Below are 16,200 nucleotides of genomic sequence, written 5' to 3'. Positions count from 1 at the left end.
AGTGCAGCTGGGTTTGCAAAGGGAAAGCCGTCTACAGGGGCAGATCTGGGAGGGGAGGGCCCAGCACGCTGAAAGTTTCCTGGACTGTCTAGTAAACTGCTGACATGGCCTGGTTTGTTTCAGGGTATGACATCCCAGGAGCTGCTGGGGCGAGAAACTCACATACCACACCATGCCTGCTTGTGTCTAATTTGGACCTGGATCCTCAAGGGTAATTAGGCACCTAAATCCCAGGGGAGTGAGGCCCCTAAATATCTTTGAGGATCTGGGCCCTGGTGCTTCATAGAATCTTAGGGTTGGAAGGGACCTCAGAAGGTACCTAGTCCCACCCCCTGCTCAAAGCAAGACCAATCCCCAGACACATTTTTGCCCCAGATCCCTAAATGGCCCCTTCAAGGATTGAACTTACAACCTTGGGTTTAGCAGGCCAATGCTCAAACCACTGAGCTATCCCTCCCCCCATGAGACATTTGACCTCAAACTCCCATTATTCAGATGAGTGCTGGTCCGTGTCTGCAGCATCCCATGCTTGCAGAAATACCCCCAGGCCAGAGTCCCAGCGATCTGCCCTGGGGGTGACCTGGGAATCCAGCTGCCTTTGCCCTGCCCTTCCCCGCCTCTTGGCTACGTCAGCGGTAGGAGTGGGAGCAGGCGAAGGGGAGAACAGCACAGGGTAACAGGCAGGATTCCCCGACAGCTCGCCCCCTCACCTCATACTCCTGCTTGAAGCCGTAGCCTTCCGCTGTCTTCATCTGGTTGATGTGCTGGAGGAGATCGGCCACTCTGACGGCAGGGTGGAGCTGCCCGGTGTGGTACGGGGAGCCCTTGCGCCCGCACTGGCGCCGGGGGGAGCCTCCGAGCAAGCTGCTGGACTCATTGACTGCACTGCTGCGCTGGTCACCTGGGAGCCACGGGGGACAGGCACAGGAGGAGTTCAGAAGACGACACAGCGGCTGGTGCTCCTGGCTGATTTGCTCAAGCTACGCAGAGTTTGGCTGAGCTGGTGCTTAGATAGGAGATTGCCCAGGGACGCTCAGCCTGCAGCAGGGGGCGCTCTTGCCACATCGGACTCTCTGTTGGGGTTCTGTGGAAGCGCCCCCTGCAGCTACCCTTTGGAAGGGCACAGCACAAGAGCCAGTACAGCGGGGCGGGGCACGGTAAGGTGTTAAAACTAGCACCGTAATACTTCAATATGATTAAATTAAAGCAGAGAGGTGGGGGAGGAATACGCATGTTAATAAACAACTGCTTTGATGAGGTCAAACTGTGCTCTCAGTCCGTTCTGGAGTGATTACAAGACTTTAAGGCCAGAAAACACCAGTACCAACTTCTAGTCCAGGGATTGGCAACCTCTGGCACGTGGCTCGCCAGGGTAAGCACCTTGGCGGGCTGGGCCAGTTTGTTTACCTGCCGTGTCGGCAGGTTCGGATGATCACGGGTCCCACTGGCCGCGGTTCGCCGGCCCAGGCCAGTGGAGATGGCAGGAAGCCGCGGCCAGCACATCCCTTTCCCACACCGCTTCCCACTGCCTCCATTAGCCTGGGACAGCAAATCGCGGCCAGCGGGACCTGCGGTCGGCTTAACCCGCCGATGCGGCACGTAAACAAACTGCCACAGTGCTTACCCTGGCGAGCCACATGCCAGAGGTTACCGACCCCTGTTCTAGTCAGACCTCCTGCACAATACAGACAAAAAAGCAGGCCCCAGTCACTTCTCTGAAGCCCGTACCTTTCCAATGTCTCAGAAAAATATCCAGTCTTCTCTCAAAGACTGAAAGGGATGGAGAATGCATCGCCCCCTGACCTACGTTGTTCCAATGGTTAATTAACCTCACAGCTGAAAAGGCATCTTATTTCTAGTCTTGAGGTCAACGGACTTCACTGTCATTACTTGGTTAAGTTACTCAATACCGACACCAATGTAACTGGGAGTAGAATTTGGCCCATGTGGTATCTGGGCCAAATTCAGCACGAGTCTGTATTTTTTTCATTATGAGCCATCACTACCTTGCTCGGTGATTAATTCTCAAGATTCCCCAGATGCTCCCACTCAACGTTCTGAGCTCTGACTTTGCTAAGAGTCTTGTTCGATGCAGAGCATTTCTCTGGAAGGCAGCATTGTTTGCCGACTGCAAACAAGTATCTTTTCTGTAAGATTGACTTCTGGGTGTGGTAATCCTAATGCGTCTAAACAATCCTTTCTAGTTCATTCATAAAGCTCCAGGGGTTCCTTGCATCTGCTAGAAAATGCCAAATCCTCCATCCACGCTTTGTGATATCTAGTGTCTGCATCACGGGGGTTATGAAAAGTTAATGGAGGGCTGATATGTTAACAGAATGCAAGAAACCCCGTACATGAAATAGTGCACGCAGTGTGCAAAGAAAATCAGACACTTTTGGTAAATGTCTTAGTCCCTGGATAAATGACTGTCTCAGCCTTCGTGAAGTGAAATGACACCTATTGAATGGACCTCAAACATGTCATTATGCTGACAGGAGAGTGACTGTGAATGGAATACGGCGATGCGGGGGAGAGATGAAACATGGGTGATATGAACTGGAGTTTATGATGATTTGTAGGACATTGAACACAATTAAAATTAATGATGATAATAATTTGCAGTTATGCACAATAGCTCCTTCCAGCCAAGGACCCTTACGGCCATTCACTAGCTGTGCTCTCACATCACCCTATGACAGCGGGAACTATTATTTACTCAACTGGCAAATGGGAAAACTGAGGCACGGAGGAGTTACACAGGTGGTCAGGGACAGAGCTGGGACCTGAACCCAGGAGTCCTGACTCCCAGCCCAGCATCTAACCACTAGAATGCTCCCCCCATTTTATTTTCCAGGAAGGAAAAGGTGGAGAAAGCATGCCGAGCCTAGTGCCTGCACTGGGACTCTGGGGTCTGTTTTACTGGGGAAGGTTGACTGAGAAAGTCAGGCTGTGCCAGTATTCGTCACCTGCAGGCAGCTCAGCCAGGTGCTGGGTGTGTTTTCAACACTGGTGTTTAGAGATTTGAGATGGGGCTATTTTCTTCAGTTAGGGGGAAAAGTCGGACTCCGGCTCAGCTGGTGTCTGCCTGCCCCATACCCGCTCTCTGTCGAGTGGAGGGATGGGGAGGCGTCCTCATCAGCAGGGAGACTGCCTGCGTTCCTCCCCAGCGCTCCCCTAAGGAGGCACAAGTGTGGTCCCACTCCCTGATATCTGGAACAGCTCAAGTCTCTACATCAGCATTCCCTTCAAACGCTGCAACGAGCATCAGTTTGTGGTCTCTGATGCTACAGTCCAGATTCTGCTCTCTCATTCGCCAGCATCAACTCAGAGCAACTCCACGGTCGGCCCGGAGCTACAGCAGCGTAAGCAGGAGCAGAGTCAGGCCCCGTGTCTAATATCACAGAAGCCCCTTTCTCATGCACAGCCACCCAGAAATGAACCTAAATCCACTTCTGGCTGAAGCAGATGCAGCCCCAGTGACTCTGGCATGTGTAAGTCAGCGGTGAGTCTGGGCTGCAGGCTCTCAGATGCTTGGAGGAGAAAATGCTCATATGAACCAGTCTCCTTAAGAGCATTTCAAGAAGCCACAATAGGGCAGTAGCTCAAAAATAATACACCTATCCAGATATATCAAAGGAGGAAAAGGTTGCCCTCTGGGCTTCTATTATCTGTGAGACAATGCTGGGAACCATATTAATCCTGTCTTTTGCATAGGGAAGATGGGAGCAAGCAGCATCTTGAAGTTATAGTAACAGATGTTATTAGCATATGGTTGCAAGTAGGGCACAGAACAAATTATTTTACAACTAAATCAGCCTAGAAATGCATAAGCCAGCGGGTGTGAAATGATCTGTCTCCCTCTATCATAAGCACGGTGTACTTTTCACCCCGCAATACCCCCGCCTATACAGAACAACAGAAAGCTGCCCATGATACACTCCAAGCTCGGCATAAGTTAAAAGCCTGGATCCAAACCCATCCAGGCTTAGGCCAGGGTTTCTCAGAATTCCAGTGGGCATCCGGAGGAGGGAGGGCTGAGAGACGGATCTGAATTTTGCAGCTCAAACCCCACCTGCCCGCTTTTTCCAGTGGAGTTACATCTTGAGGGAGTTTGGCGTATTATAGACACGGCCCTGCACACACGCGTGAGGTGGCTTTGATGAGATTGCTGCCCACGGGGATATAGAGAGGGCCAGGAACCCTTTCAGTGTGCGAGGACCTGCAGTATTGTTTGCACAGACTGAAACGGGGGGCAGGTATCCACAGGTAGACGTGTGCTTTCCAGTGCCAGGTTAGAAAATGAGTCAAGAGTCCAGGTGGATCCTGCAGTCGGGCTGATTTATCTGCATGGGCAGTCACTGGTGCCTGGCACCAGAGCCCTGGCAGGCTGTACAATCTGTGCAGTCCTGGTGGATGAAGATGGCATGACAGCAATTACAGCCCATGCTGACTCCTTGAACTGATGGTTTTGGGGAAGAGCCTCGTTAGGAGAAATCTGACTCCCGATCTGGCAGCATGAAAGAAGCCGAGAGGCAGCACTGTCCGGGAGCTAGGGCACTCAGAAGACCTGGATTCTCTTCCTGGCTCTGCCATTGATCTGCTGTGGGACCTTGGACACTTCCCAGCTCTGTTTCCCCTCCCACTCTTCATTTAGCCTATTCAGATTGTAAGCGCCTCACAGTGGGGCTGGTCTCTCACTGCGCGCGTACAGCGCCTAGCGCAGTGGGGCCCGGATCTCAGTTGTGGTCTCTCGGGGCTAATGTAATGAATAACGATAAGCTGTGTTCGGTGGAGGAGCCCTGCACAGGCAGATGAGAGTGGGGTCGTGATTCACAGTCAATGGGAGATTCATGGATGGCGCAATGGCAGATTAGCCTGGTGGCTGGCTAATCACGGTCCTGCAGCTCAGATCTGTGAATCATTTTTAGCACCACGTTATTGTTGAAACAGCAACCCAATTCACTTTGTTCTCGAGCACTTTAGCACGCAACTTGCTGCATACCAATGACTCCTCTGAGTAGGGAGGGCAGGACGGCCAGGTGCCGAACCGACCCTTCCCTTCTACACAGGATATTATACCACACCCATCACTGTAGCCTTTGGGCACCTTCTTGCCTAGTCCTTACCCCTGTTGCTGCAGTTGTGTGCATCCATGAAGGACAGACCCAGCCTCTCATCCTCCTGCAGGGTGCTCTGGTCTGTGAAGCTCCGGTCGATGGCGCTCATCATGTGGGTCTTCTCGTGGCGGTAGTTAATAGTAGCTTTCGTCATGTTGACAGGTTTCCTATAGGAGGGTTACAAAGGGGGAAAGCAAACACATGTAATGCTCAGCCACACTCTTATTTCCAGGCACAGGCTCTGATTTAAAAACCATGAGCCTGGTTTTCACCTGGGTCATCTGCCTCAGGGGCTGCGGGGCTAAACACAGCAGGGCTGGCATTCCCGCCTGGGATCTGAAACCTGGGGAGGGCGGTGGGTGTCTGAGTCCAGGCTCCAGCCCGAGCAGGAACAGCTACACTGCCATTTTTAGCCCAGCAGCCCGAGCCCTGCAAGCCTGAGCCAACTGACCCAGGCTCTGAGACTCAGTGCCAAAGGTTTTCCTTCGCTGTGTAGACGTGTTCAGCGAGTGCTGAGCACCGGCCCTGTGAAAACCAGGCCCCATCACAACGTCCCAGCTTGGCACCCAGAATCTCCAGGCACTTGTGACTTTCCAGGTCTATCTGCTTAGCCGGTTCGCAAACAAACGAAAGGTAATCGGACAATGGTGTTCAGCCTCGGATCCAGACATGCACCGAAACCCCTGAAAGCCCAGAGGCCCAGATCCCCAAAGGCATGTGGGCTCCTAAATTCCATCATGGATGGTAAGGAGCCTAAGTCCCTTTGAGGATCCAGGTCTAGGCGCTCAGCAGCGCCCATTAAAAGGTGACGTTTTCTGAAGCACTTAAGTGATTTAGGAGCCTCAGTGCAAAATGTAACCCAGGGGAGTCTCCTGGCTGCTCTGCACTTCTGATATTCAGCCCACTGATTTGGGTGCCTACATCAGAATACCTGAGTCTCACTTTAGGGCTCCATCCTTTAAATCTTGACCTCAATGCCTATTTCGGTGGCTTTCACGTCAGGGGCCCAGTTGGCACCACCCACGGCTGATTTTCACAGATGCTAAAGCGTCTGTTGATTCCCCTGGACTCCAGCTTAGCCCACCTGCAAATCAGGCCCTGTGCGCGACAAGTTGGGTTCCCCAAAACTGAGGCTCCTAAAAGGAGTGGGCGCTTTCGAAATTTTGGGCCTGAATTGCTGGTGAAACCCACAGTAGTTTCGGCTCCTCTCCTCCCGCCGTGGCAGCTTGCCGGGAGGCTGTGGATGTCGACTTGTTGCACTGACCAATATTGTCACACGTGCACCCTGTCCACCCGTCTCCATCTGTTAGCTCTTGTCTGATACTTGCAAGCTCTTTGGGGCAGGCTTTTTGTTCGGTGTTTTACAGCACCTAGCACAATGGGATCCTGGTCCATGACTAGGGCTCCCAGGCTCTACGGAAATACAGGTCATAAAAATCAAGGAATCCCTGGAGTTAGAAATGGAAAAGGGCCTTGGAACTCACACAGCCTGGGCAGGATTATGCCCCAGGCACACTTCTCAGGGCGTGGATCAGTGCCGTCGTTAGCTAGCACCGTTCCTCTCACACAGGCACCTGTAAATCGCGAGCTGCGTTTTGCTCCCCGCAGTCCAAGCGGAAGGAAGACACACGCCTAAGAGACAGGCTGGTGTCCCACTCATCCCCCCTCTCCTCGACTCCCCAGCACTCCCTGGATTGCAGCTCTCAAAACTCCTTCACTGGAAATGATAGGCTGGCAAACAGTGCTGCTTCCAAGCCACAATTCCCTGCCTGCCCTGGGTCCACGGTGTTAACCACTTCCCATCCTCACCCACAGCACAGAGGGGTAGAACGTCATTCAAGGCAGTGGGGTCAGACCCACTGAACTGGCTGTTGCAGGGGACACCCTGAGACCCCAAGGAGCCAGGCTCAGCCACCGCCCAGTACAATCAGAGGTTTATTTTCTGTACATTCGCCAGGTGTCCGGTGATGCACAGAAAAGAGTTGGCACAGGGCAGCACAAACCACCACCCCGGACTGTGGTAATCTCTGAGCAACATGGAAGCATCGCAAGTATCCTCCCAATGCAGCTCATTCCCCACAGAACACGCCTCCCTTCCCAGAAGGTCACGCTCCCACCCTTGCTCCTGTGAGTGACTCTAATCCCCTACACCCAGCAAAGTTCCAGCACACCTTGTGCTGGGGCCCAGCTCACACACATCCCTGCAGGCAATTACTGCCATTAGCCCCTTCCCTGGAGCACAAGCTGCTGCTGGTGAAAGCTGCCCCCTCCCCACTTAACTGCCCGGGGAGGGTGGAAGGAAGCAGAACATCTGCCCTGTGCGAAGGCTTCCCCCGGCCCTTGTCTGGTAAGTTCCTGCTAATTCTCAAGGCCTTGCCTTGCTGTAGTGTATTTATTACTGGGAAAGCGTGGCCAGCAGAACAGGAATGCAATGGGCAGAGAGGCCTTCGGAACGACTCCGGGCACTCACAGCTGGCGTTGTGCTAAGCAACACTCACTATTACTGTCGTTCGACAGCAAGAGGAGTTATTCTCCATCCCTCTCATTCTGGGGCACACGTTGCATACTCAAGGCACTAAAAGCTGGGACAATCCAGCCTGCAGACTCTGCCACTCTGGCCCTTCTAGCTTGATACAGAATAAACATAGGGGGGTTGGGGGGGGCCTTCAGAGCCTCGGGAGGCTAACAAGAGGAGAGGTTGAACTACAGCTGGTTGAAAAATGGTGTCAACATTGGGAGACAGTGCTTCAATTGTTCCTGGTTTGCAGGGTTCAGAACAGAGCATGAGCTCAGGTTTGCCATGTTTTTTAAGAAATATTTTTTGAGGAAAAAAATATGATTTTTTCCTCTCCCCTCCCCCCTTTCGCCCCAAGTGATGTACGTGTTGGAGAGTTCCCACCCCCGTTCTCATTTTTCTTTTGCCGCTGTCACTTTTCCCACGTTGAGGCAGTCGGGGGAAGTTACAGCATGGAAAAGGAAAAAGGCAAATAGATAAAATGAAATACCGAGCTTAAGCCCTGATCTGCCACCAGTTACATGCGTGCTGAACTTTACTGCTGAGAGCAGCTCCACTGATTTCCATGCAGAGTACTCCCACCCAGTGGTAAAGTTAAGGAGGTGTATAAGTCTTCGCAAGATCAGGGCCCGAGGTGCCACTGATTTCATACATTCACTGGGAGGGGGGAGGGAGGGAACCTGACAATTCAAAATTTTGAGTTTTGCTGAAAAAACAGAACTTCAAAAAATATATACAGCTTTTTGCTAACATTTTGTGTTTTAAAAAGCCAAATTTTGGTTTAAAAAAGCAACTTTTTTGACCAGTTCTAGTCTGCACCAAACATTTGGGGGACGCGTGGGGCGGGGGGGGGGGAGTTGGAATCCAGTCTCAGAGCTAGATCTAGACCTTGTACCTGGCAAAACTCCAGATCGGACCCTCCCCAAACCTTATATGGTCCAAAATCCAGATCCGTGTTTAAATGTTGCAGTCTGGGCTCCCCTCCAATTCTAGTCAACCTGGGGCTGAGCCTGACAGGCCATTGGTGGGGAGTTGTTGGCTGATGTAACTGGATTTTAGGCTACTTTAGCCTCTGAATCCAGTCTGCAAAGATACCCCACAACAGCAGCTGTAGAAGGACAATAATGCCAGCTGCAGCTTCCCCCTGCCAGCGAGCTCTGCCAGCAAGAAACTTCCTCCCAGGAAGGAGAGGCACACAAGGAATGCTTGTGATACAGCATCTCGCTGGGGTATCAACTGGGCTCCCAATGAAATTCACAGAATATCGTGTTGGAAGGGACCTCAGGAGGTATCTAGTCTAACTCCCTGGAAGGGTTGAAATTACACGAGAACCAGCTTTTCAGTTACACCATCAGAGGCTTTTGCACTAGAACCCTTACACTGTGACATGACTCCCCCTTGCAGTAGTTACAATGTAACACATCCATCTCCTCCCACCCCCAGAAGTAATTACCATGTAATATGATCACCACTCCCTCCACCCATGAAGCAATTACAACGTAACACGATCCCCCCAATGCTACATGCCTCTGAGACGCCGTTACAATATGTCAGATAAAAGCCAAGGCCAAACAAAAAACATCAGGGGGTCCCCATTTATCTCGGGGGAAAGTGCACTGGATTCGGAGATAAATGAAGCCCTCCAGGCCAGATTTTCACCAGAGTTCAGCAGCAGATTTTCACGTGCTCAGCACCCACAATGGAGGCCAGCCTTTCCAAAAAGCCCAGCTCTCATTTAGGCAGAGCCAGATTTCCAGGAGTGCTCAGTACCTCGCAGCTCCCACGGCACTGATTTTCATGGGCTCAGCACCCATAGGACAGCAGACTTTCAAAAGGGCCCAGCACCTAAAGGGTTACCAATTTCAGAAGGGATTGTAAACCTTGGACTTGAGGGTTTAAGCTGATTGCTGATATCAGAGACATTAAGCTGCATCCACACCATGCTGTGCCTGCCATGTATCTACAGTGTCAGGAAAGGCTCTGGCAGAGGGGAGGCAGCAAGGGAAAGCTTCGGCAGTGAGGAGGTGGCAGAGACTTTCACCACTGCCTCCTCCTGCCAGAGCTTTTCCGTGCAGTCTTTTCTTGCAGCAAGGGAAGGCTCCAACTACACTGCTAAAAACAGACCAGAAGGCACAGCTTGGGTGAGCACAGAACCACGTTGGGTATGTCTCCAGCAAACAGCCTTCAGGCATTTCCACTCACCTAAGCCTCCCCATCTAGACTCCCACACTAGGGGAGCTGTGCGGGTGTGTACGCGGCATGCACCCAAAAGAAGCGTGTGATGTAGACATACCCTCAGAGAGGATAATGCAACAGCTGGACCTGGGGTTGATGGTTCCTGTGGTCCCATAATGCTGAGCTCTTTTGGAAATGGGTCCCTGCATGTTTTCCGTGCCGTCTGGAAGCCCGTGAATACTTCGGAAGCATTTTTTAACAAGCCAAAGAGGCACTTAAAATTTACTTGACAGAAAAAGAAACTTGCCGGAGCAGAGAGTGGCAGAGCGAGCGAGAGAGAATGACAATTACTTACGGGTAATAGGAATAGGAATAGTAGTTCCTCCTGGCAAGCGTGCAAACAAAGAGAACAGCAGAAATTGCATAAGCAGCTTTTCTCCAGAGTAATGAAGAGGGAGGTTTATTTGGAATCTCAGATGACAACAGGCCAAAGATTGCTCCATTCACCATGCAGTGGATGGGTGCTGAGGCAGGGAAGGCAAGAGAGAGGGGAGGGGGGACGACAGAAAGGAAGCGAGTTGCTGGAAATGAAAGGCAACACATCTGCATGCTCACAGCTGGCCTGAGGATATGCAAGAATCACCGTAGAATAAACCATTCTATTCAGGACAATAATGTGAGTCACCCCCGGCCCCCCACCCAATGAGACCAGGCATGTTCAAAGGGTCACGGGCATGCTCTTCTTATCTTTTTCTCCTGGGAACCGGCTTGTAACAGGGCAGTGAGAAAGGTTCTTTTGGAAACGCACTCGCCCCCAGGGGAGCTGTTTCTCACCAGTTCCCGTCTCAAAAAGGCCCTGGCAAATTGCACTGGCTTTTTCCTTCTTTGGTGGATGATTCTCCATCTCCCCCAACACACCCGTGTCTCCACACCTGTTGTGTTCTAGGAGTGGGGTGCAGGACAGACACAGGGCTCTGCTATAAAGAGCAGTGCGCGCGCACACACACTCCTGTTGTATTGCAGAAGTGGCGGCAGTACATGCGCAAACATACACATTATAAGCCTGCTTATGTAACCTTTTAAAACTATTTCTCTCACCATGATGCCTGTTCTCCAGCCTTCTGCTCCCTCTTTCGGCTCCATTAGGAGTGCAGCAACAGGGCTGGTTCTTTCCGGCCAGTAGAGAACACCCCCCCCACACACACACACCCCCGGGAGATCCAAGAAAACAGCTGAGAGGTTGTGTGCGCCTTTAAGTCATAAGAATTATTAATGGAGAGTCCTGCTCGCTTCCCACTGGAGCACAGGGAAATCTCAGCTATTTTTAATGATGATTAAAGTGCATCACAAATGGCCTTTCCTTCCACACTCAATCACCAAAATATTTACTACAGACAACAAATGAGCTAGGTATTTTTCACCAAGCCATGCTGTTAGAGAAGGCAGCCCAGGGCTGAGTGACAATGATCAAATGGTTACAGTGCAACTACAAAATTGATTACCCCACATGTGCCACGGCACCCCGATACATGACAATCATTCACTTAAATGACAAGGGGAGGCAATTAAAACTACAGATGTTATCTGCAACACTGATCATTGGCGAGTGCTGAGGGGACTCAGATAAAATGTTAGAGAAATCCTAGGGGTGGAAAGAAGCCCACTGCAGAGAACCCAGCCAGCCCCAATGACCCCTATTAGCAATGACAGCCTGTGCTCCAAAATCCTCTGGAGATCACCTATGCTGCAGAGTTCAGCCTAACCCCAGACCTGGCTAGAGCTGCACGGGAACCAGATTTTTCTGTTCCATGGAAAAATGTGCAACGTTGAAACATAATTCCTTCTGAATCAAAAGGAAAAGCCAGAATTGCAACATTTCCTGCAAAATGGAAGCTTTGGAGGGGAGGGGGGAAATGGGAAGAATCAGAAAACAATTTTTCAAAAAAAGCAGGGCAGCCAGGGAATGAGGGATCCAGCCCCCTGAGCAGCTGGGGAACCAGGTAGCTCACCTGCCCATCACACAAGCAGCCGGAGAGCCAACAAGCTAAGCCAGCCTGCCAGGGAGCTGGCCAGCCTGCTGAAAAATTTGACTGATTCAACATGTTCCTGTGGAATCAGCATTTCCCTGAGGCAAACCATTCTGCAGAAATTTTTTGGACCAGCTCTAGCATCCAAACAGCTTTGAATTTCAAGCAGTCAGGCCAGGATCTGAAGTCTGTGGCTCAGATCCATCTTTAACTCGGCAGAGTTGATTTCAAGGTATAGAAGCAAATCAGTTTTCTAGTTCCCCCTGTTAAATATTCTGCCCTGCTCCACTTTCCTGGGTACTTGCTTGGCTGGCATAGGTCAGAGGGAGAGTTTAAAATTCTGCTCAGAGCCTCAAGAACCCGTTCCCAAGGGCCAGACTCTGATCTCCATTACGCTGATGAAATCCAGAGTAACCCCACTGAAGTCAATGAGGTTACTCCAGATTTACACTGGTGTCGTTGAGCTCTGACACTTAGCGGCTAAGAAGAACAAGACTTTGATGGAAAATATGGGTCTAGAGCCTCAGCTGGTGTAAATCAGCATAGCTCCTTTTAAGTCAATGGAGCTCTGTGGATTTACATCAGCTGACGTTTTGGCCCATGGTCTTTTCCTCCTGGCTCTTAACATACTTGCCTTAAATTGCTAGTTCAGAATCCTGGGAGGGGAAGGAGTTTAATTGGTCCCCTTTATTCTCTGGCATGACAGGTCTGCTTTTTAATGATCCCTCCAGCTAGCTGTGCCTCTGGCCTCTTTCACTGAAAGGGAGCCATTCAGAACACTGCACTCCAGCAAACAATTGGGGGAGCAGTAGCTGCTCTCTGAATGCCCCCGGCAGTAGGTGTCCTGGAAAGCACCTGCCTCCCCCCTGGGAGGGAACCTCACCCTACTTAGCTTCCAGAGTAAATGCACTCAGCCAATGCCACAGTGAAATCCATGCAGCTGGTGGCTATTTCCAAAGCTTATCTCTTTGGCTGAGGTGCACCTCTCGACCAGTTAGGGTAGCATCTCTCTTTCCAGAATCCTGGGCCAGGATGCAGGTGATGCTGATTTGCTGGACCAAACAGTCAGCACGCTGCAGCATCCTGCAAGGAGACTCCTGGCCTTTCCCTTTTCCACCAGACCTTAGCTACAGCCCTCATCCTGAGCTTACAATGTGTGTGGACGCAAGGGGTGGTAGAGGCATTGCATGCTTGGCATGTCCTAATCAATAGCAGGCTGCAACAATTTTCATTTCCCTAGTGCAGGTGTTTTGGCAGGAAGTTCAGTGCAAGGATGTGCTTTGAGACACAGGAAATACAACCTGAGAACAGCAAAAGACTGACAGAGTTGCCAAGTAAGTTTTATTGATTCCAGAATACTTCAGGTCCAGCCTGCTGGGGCAGACACTCCTCTGCAGAGGAGCCTCAGCACAAATTCCTGCTGGAGCTGCAGTGCTGGTAAAACCTCACCAAGGCAAGATATTCTGCCTACGGAGATGCCTTCAGCTCAACAAAGAGCCACTGGCCTTGTCAGCGTGTGGTTTGATCGAAGCCATGAGAGCTGAGCCTGCTTCTTAGCAACTTACTTCCTTCGTTTACTCCCTGGCTCATAGACCATGGAGATCATTGGCTGCTTGCACAATTTGCCCCCACCTCTTTCTGGAAAGGGCATGTTGTTCCCACTGATGGTCATTCATAATAAGAGCTCTTAGTTCTTGCTGAGTATTATCCCTCCATCTTCTCCTTGGTTGGGCACGAGGTTGGATGCCATAAGGATGTCCTTCTAAGAGATCCTTGGCTGGTCTGTCTCCTGTCAGCGTAACCCCACGCTCTGCCCACTGGAGTCGTCGGGGTTTCATTACGATTTGCTATCCTTGGTTCTCGACAGACCTCTCATAGCTCCCTTCTCCACAGGTCACTCTCCCTTGCTGGCCCCAAAATGGATCTCAACACTTTATTTTTGAAGCGTTTCGCTGTCTTTCTTCCATCTTAGGAAGTCCCCAGTTGGACATCTGCCTAAATCAACAGGCCTTATAATGATCGGGGGCATCAGAAGCTTGGGGTCTCCCAGTAGCTCAAGAGACTCTGGAGAGAAAAGTATCAGGGACTCCTACTCTGTATCCTTTGACAACCTCACTAGGACACACTGGCACCCTCCATGCAGCACGATCAGGGTGAAGGTAACAAGTGCAACATCAGTGGTCGCCCAACGTGCTTGTTCCAGGATCCGTCTTCCTTATCAGAGCTGGATCCCAATGAATTGATTCAGGTCCAAAGGCAGGCCATGGTGACACACTGCATCAGTAGGGATGGTGAGAGAAGGGGTCCCGCAACTGCAGCACTGGACAGACCGTGCGACCGACGGTACAGGACGGTTATAGTGCCAAGTCGGCAGGGGACATCCCCAGCCTCATGAGTTGAGTTAGAAGCTGCTTTGAGATAGTGTAGCCTAGTGGCTAAAGCCCTGGACTGAGACTCAGGAGACATGGCTTCTAGTCTCAGCTCTGCCACAGACTTGCTGGGTGCCCTTGGGCAAGTCCCTTCATTGCTCTGTGCCTTGGTTTCCCCAGCCATGGCTAATGCTACTTGCCTCTTTTGTAAAGCATTTGAGCCCTGCAGATGAAGAGTGCTCTGTAAGAGCTAGGGACTGGCATGACCTTTTGTGACAAGCTGATTATCTAGCTGAGAGGTGAGCTCAACAATATCTTTGGGGGGCTGTTTTTGGTTGGTAATTTTCAGTAAGTTTTGGCATTAATAATAACTTCCCCTCCCAAAAAACATCTACATGTAAAACTCCTCTGATGCCTTGAAAGCCTCCTGCACAGAAACTCACAAGCTGCAATGCCTGTGTCTCACGCCACATCCCTGGACAGAGCTCCTGCTGAAAAGAGCCACAAAAGGGGCAGACCTCATGGAGAGACACCTGAAATCCCAGTCAAGTTGCTGACTTCCTGCTTGATAGGAATCGCCAGACTGATCAGACCAGGTAGCCAAGCGTCTCACCTCAGACAGTGGCCAGGAGCAGCTGTTTCAGAAGATGGGGCAAGAAGTCTCCTTGTTGGTGGGCAATTATGGAATAGCCTGCTCAGTGGAGAAGTTTCTTCCTGACCCGTGATAGTCAAGGTTGGTTTATGCCTTGAAGCAGGTGGGTTATAGCCCCTCCAGACACTTGTATGCTGTAGTTTTCATGATGTCTGATTGTTAATTATTCTTTTCACATGGAATGGACTTAACTCCTTATTTACTCTGGTGTAACCGAGATCAGAATGTGGCCCAATGGGATGATACCATCCTTTTATCGATGCATTACTATTTCCTCCTAGTCACCCCACACCTCCCCAAAAAAACTGCTGCCTTGGAGAAGAAGTATGTGGCTTGTAGGGCTGAACGATCTGATGCACGGAGATGCTGGGAGCTTTCCCGCTAGGAGCAGGCAGGGCCCAGGCCCTAAGAGGATACCAAACATGGCTGGGATGAGGGTACAAGCTAACAGGGCACAAAGCACCAGTGCCCTTCTCGCTTCCCTCTTATTCATGAACACGTCTCCGATGCTCTCTCCTGGCTCTCAGCTGGCCATGCGGCTGAGGAAAGAAACCCTGCTGTCAAAGAGTAGAAGTGATGCCCGGTCGGGGCTCATGGGATAAAACCACCCCTTTTGTTTATTTCTTTTTCTTCCTTCTGCTTATCTGCTCTTAAACAGAGACAGAAGCTGGAGATGGGAAATGAATCCGCAGCCTGGCATGCTAGGAGAAAAAACCAACTCTGAGTCGAGGGAAGGACGGGGGAGGACAACCAACATCAGGAAAGAAGAGGTCCAATTTCTCCTGGAGAGATATCAGTGTAAGCACAGAGCTCTGGCTGGATAAAGCAGCAGGGAGAAAAATATCCATGAAAAAGGCTGTGAGGGCCCTTTGAATACCAAGCAGGGTGTAGTGGAGTCAGGCCGCAGAGTAGATGCATTACTTTTGTGTCTACAGCCTGCGTCTCCCTCTGGGGCTTCTGGCTGGAACGTGAAAAGGGGGAGACAGAAAGTGAGGAAGGCCAGGCCAAGGAAAGCCAGATTCCGGGGCAGCTCGTTGTCGCTCCGGGACCTTTGGTCCCGTTGGCAATAGAGTGAATGTGGCTTTCCAAATGGTCTGGCTGATCGTGGCCCAGGGGAACAGGCTCCACTGCACCACCAGAACTTCTGTTAGCATCTCCCCGGGGGCTTGATCCTGCCAGGGGCTGGGCCACTGGAGCCGACCATGCTCAGCACCTCCAAGAATTGCTCCCCACTCTCCAGGATCGGGCCTATAGCTTTTTGGACAGTAAGCTCTATGTGCCTGCCTGCACAGCACCCAGCACACTGGATCCATGGTCTTAATAATGGGCCCAGTGTGTGAAAGCA

The 16,200-nt window shown here is 51.2% G+C and overlaps 1 protein-coding gene across 3 annotated transcripts in view; it reads right to left on the bottom strand.

Moving 5' to 3' along the window:
- Positions 1 to 16,200, bottom strand: part of PTPRU (protein tyrosine phosphatase receptor type U) — a 704,694-nt gene that overhangs the window by 520,715 nt on the left and 167,779 nt on the right. For 2 of the 3 annotated variants that reach the window (XM_050932285.1, XM_050932288.1), the window contains exons 16-17: positions 5,127 to 5,284; positions 711 to 901 (exon numbers count right to left, since the gene is read on the bottom strand). In XM_050932285.1, the coding sequence (XP_050788242.1) occupies positions 711 to 901; positions 5,127 to 5,284 (349 nt within the window). Of the gene's footprint in view, positions 1 to 710; positions 902 to 5,126; positions 5,285 to 10,162; positions 10,193 to 16,200 lie in introns of all 3 variants that reach the window. The other variant, XM_050932286.1, reaches the window with a different exon arrangement.

Source organism: Gopherus flavomarginatus, chromosome 22 (genome assembly GCF_025201925.1).
Source record: "Gopherus flavomarginatus isolate rGopFla2 chromosome 22, rGopFla2.mat.asm, whole genome shotgun sequence".
NCBI classification, from domain to species: Eukaryota; Metazoa; Chordata; order Testudines; family Testudinidae; genus Gopherus; species Gopherus flavomarginatus.
This window is presented reverse-complemented; position numbering and strand designations above follow the sequence as displayed.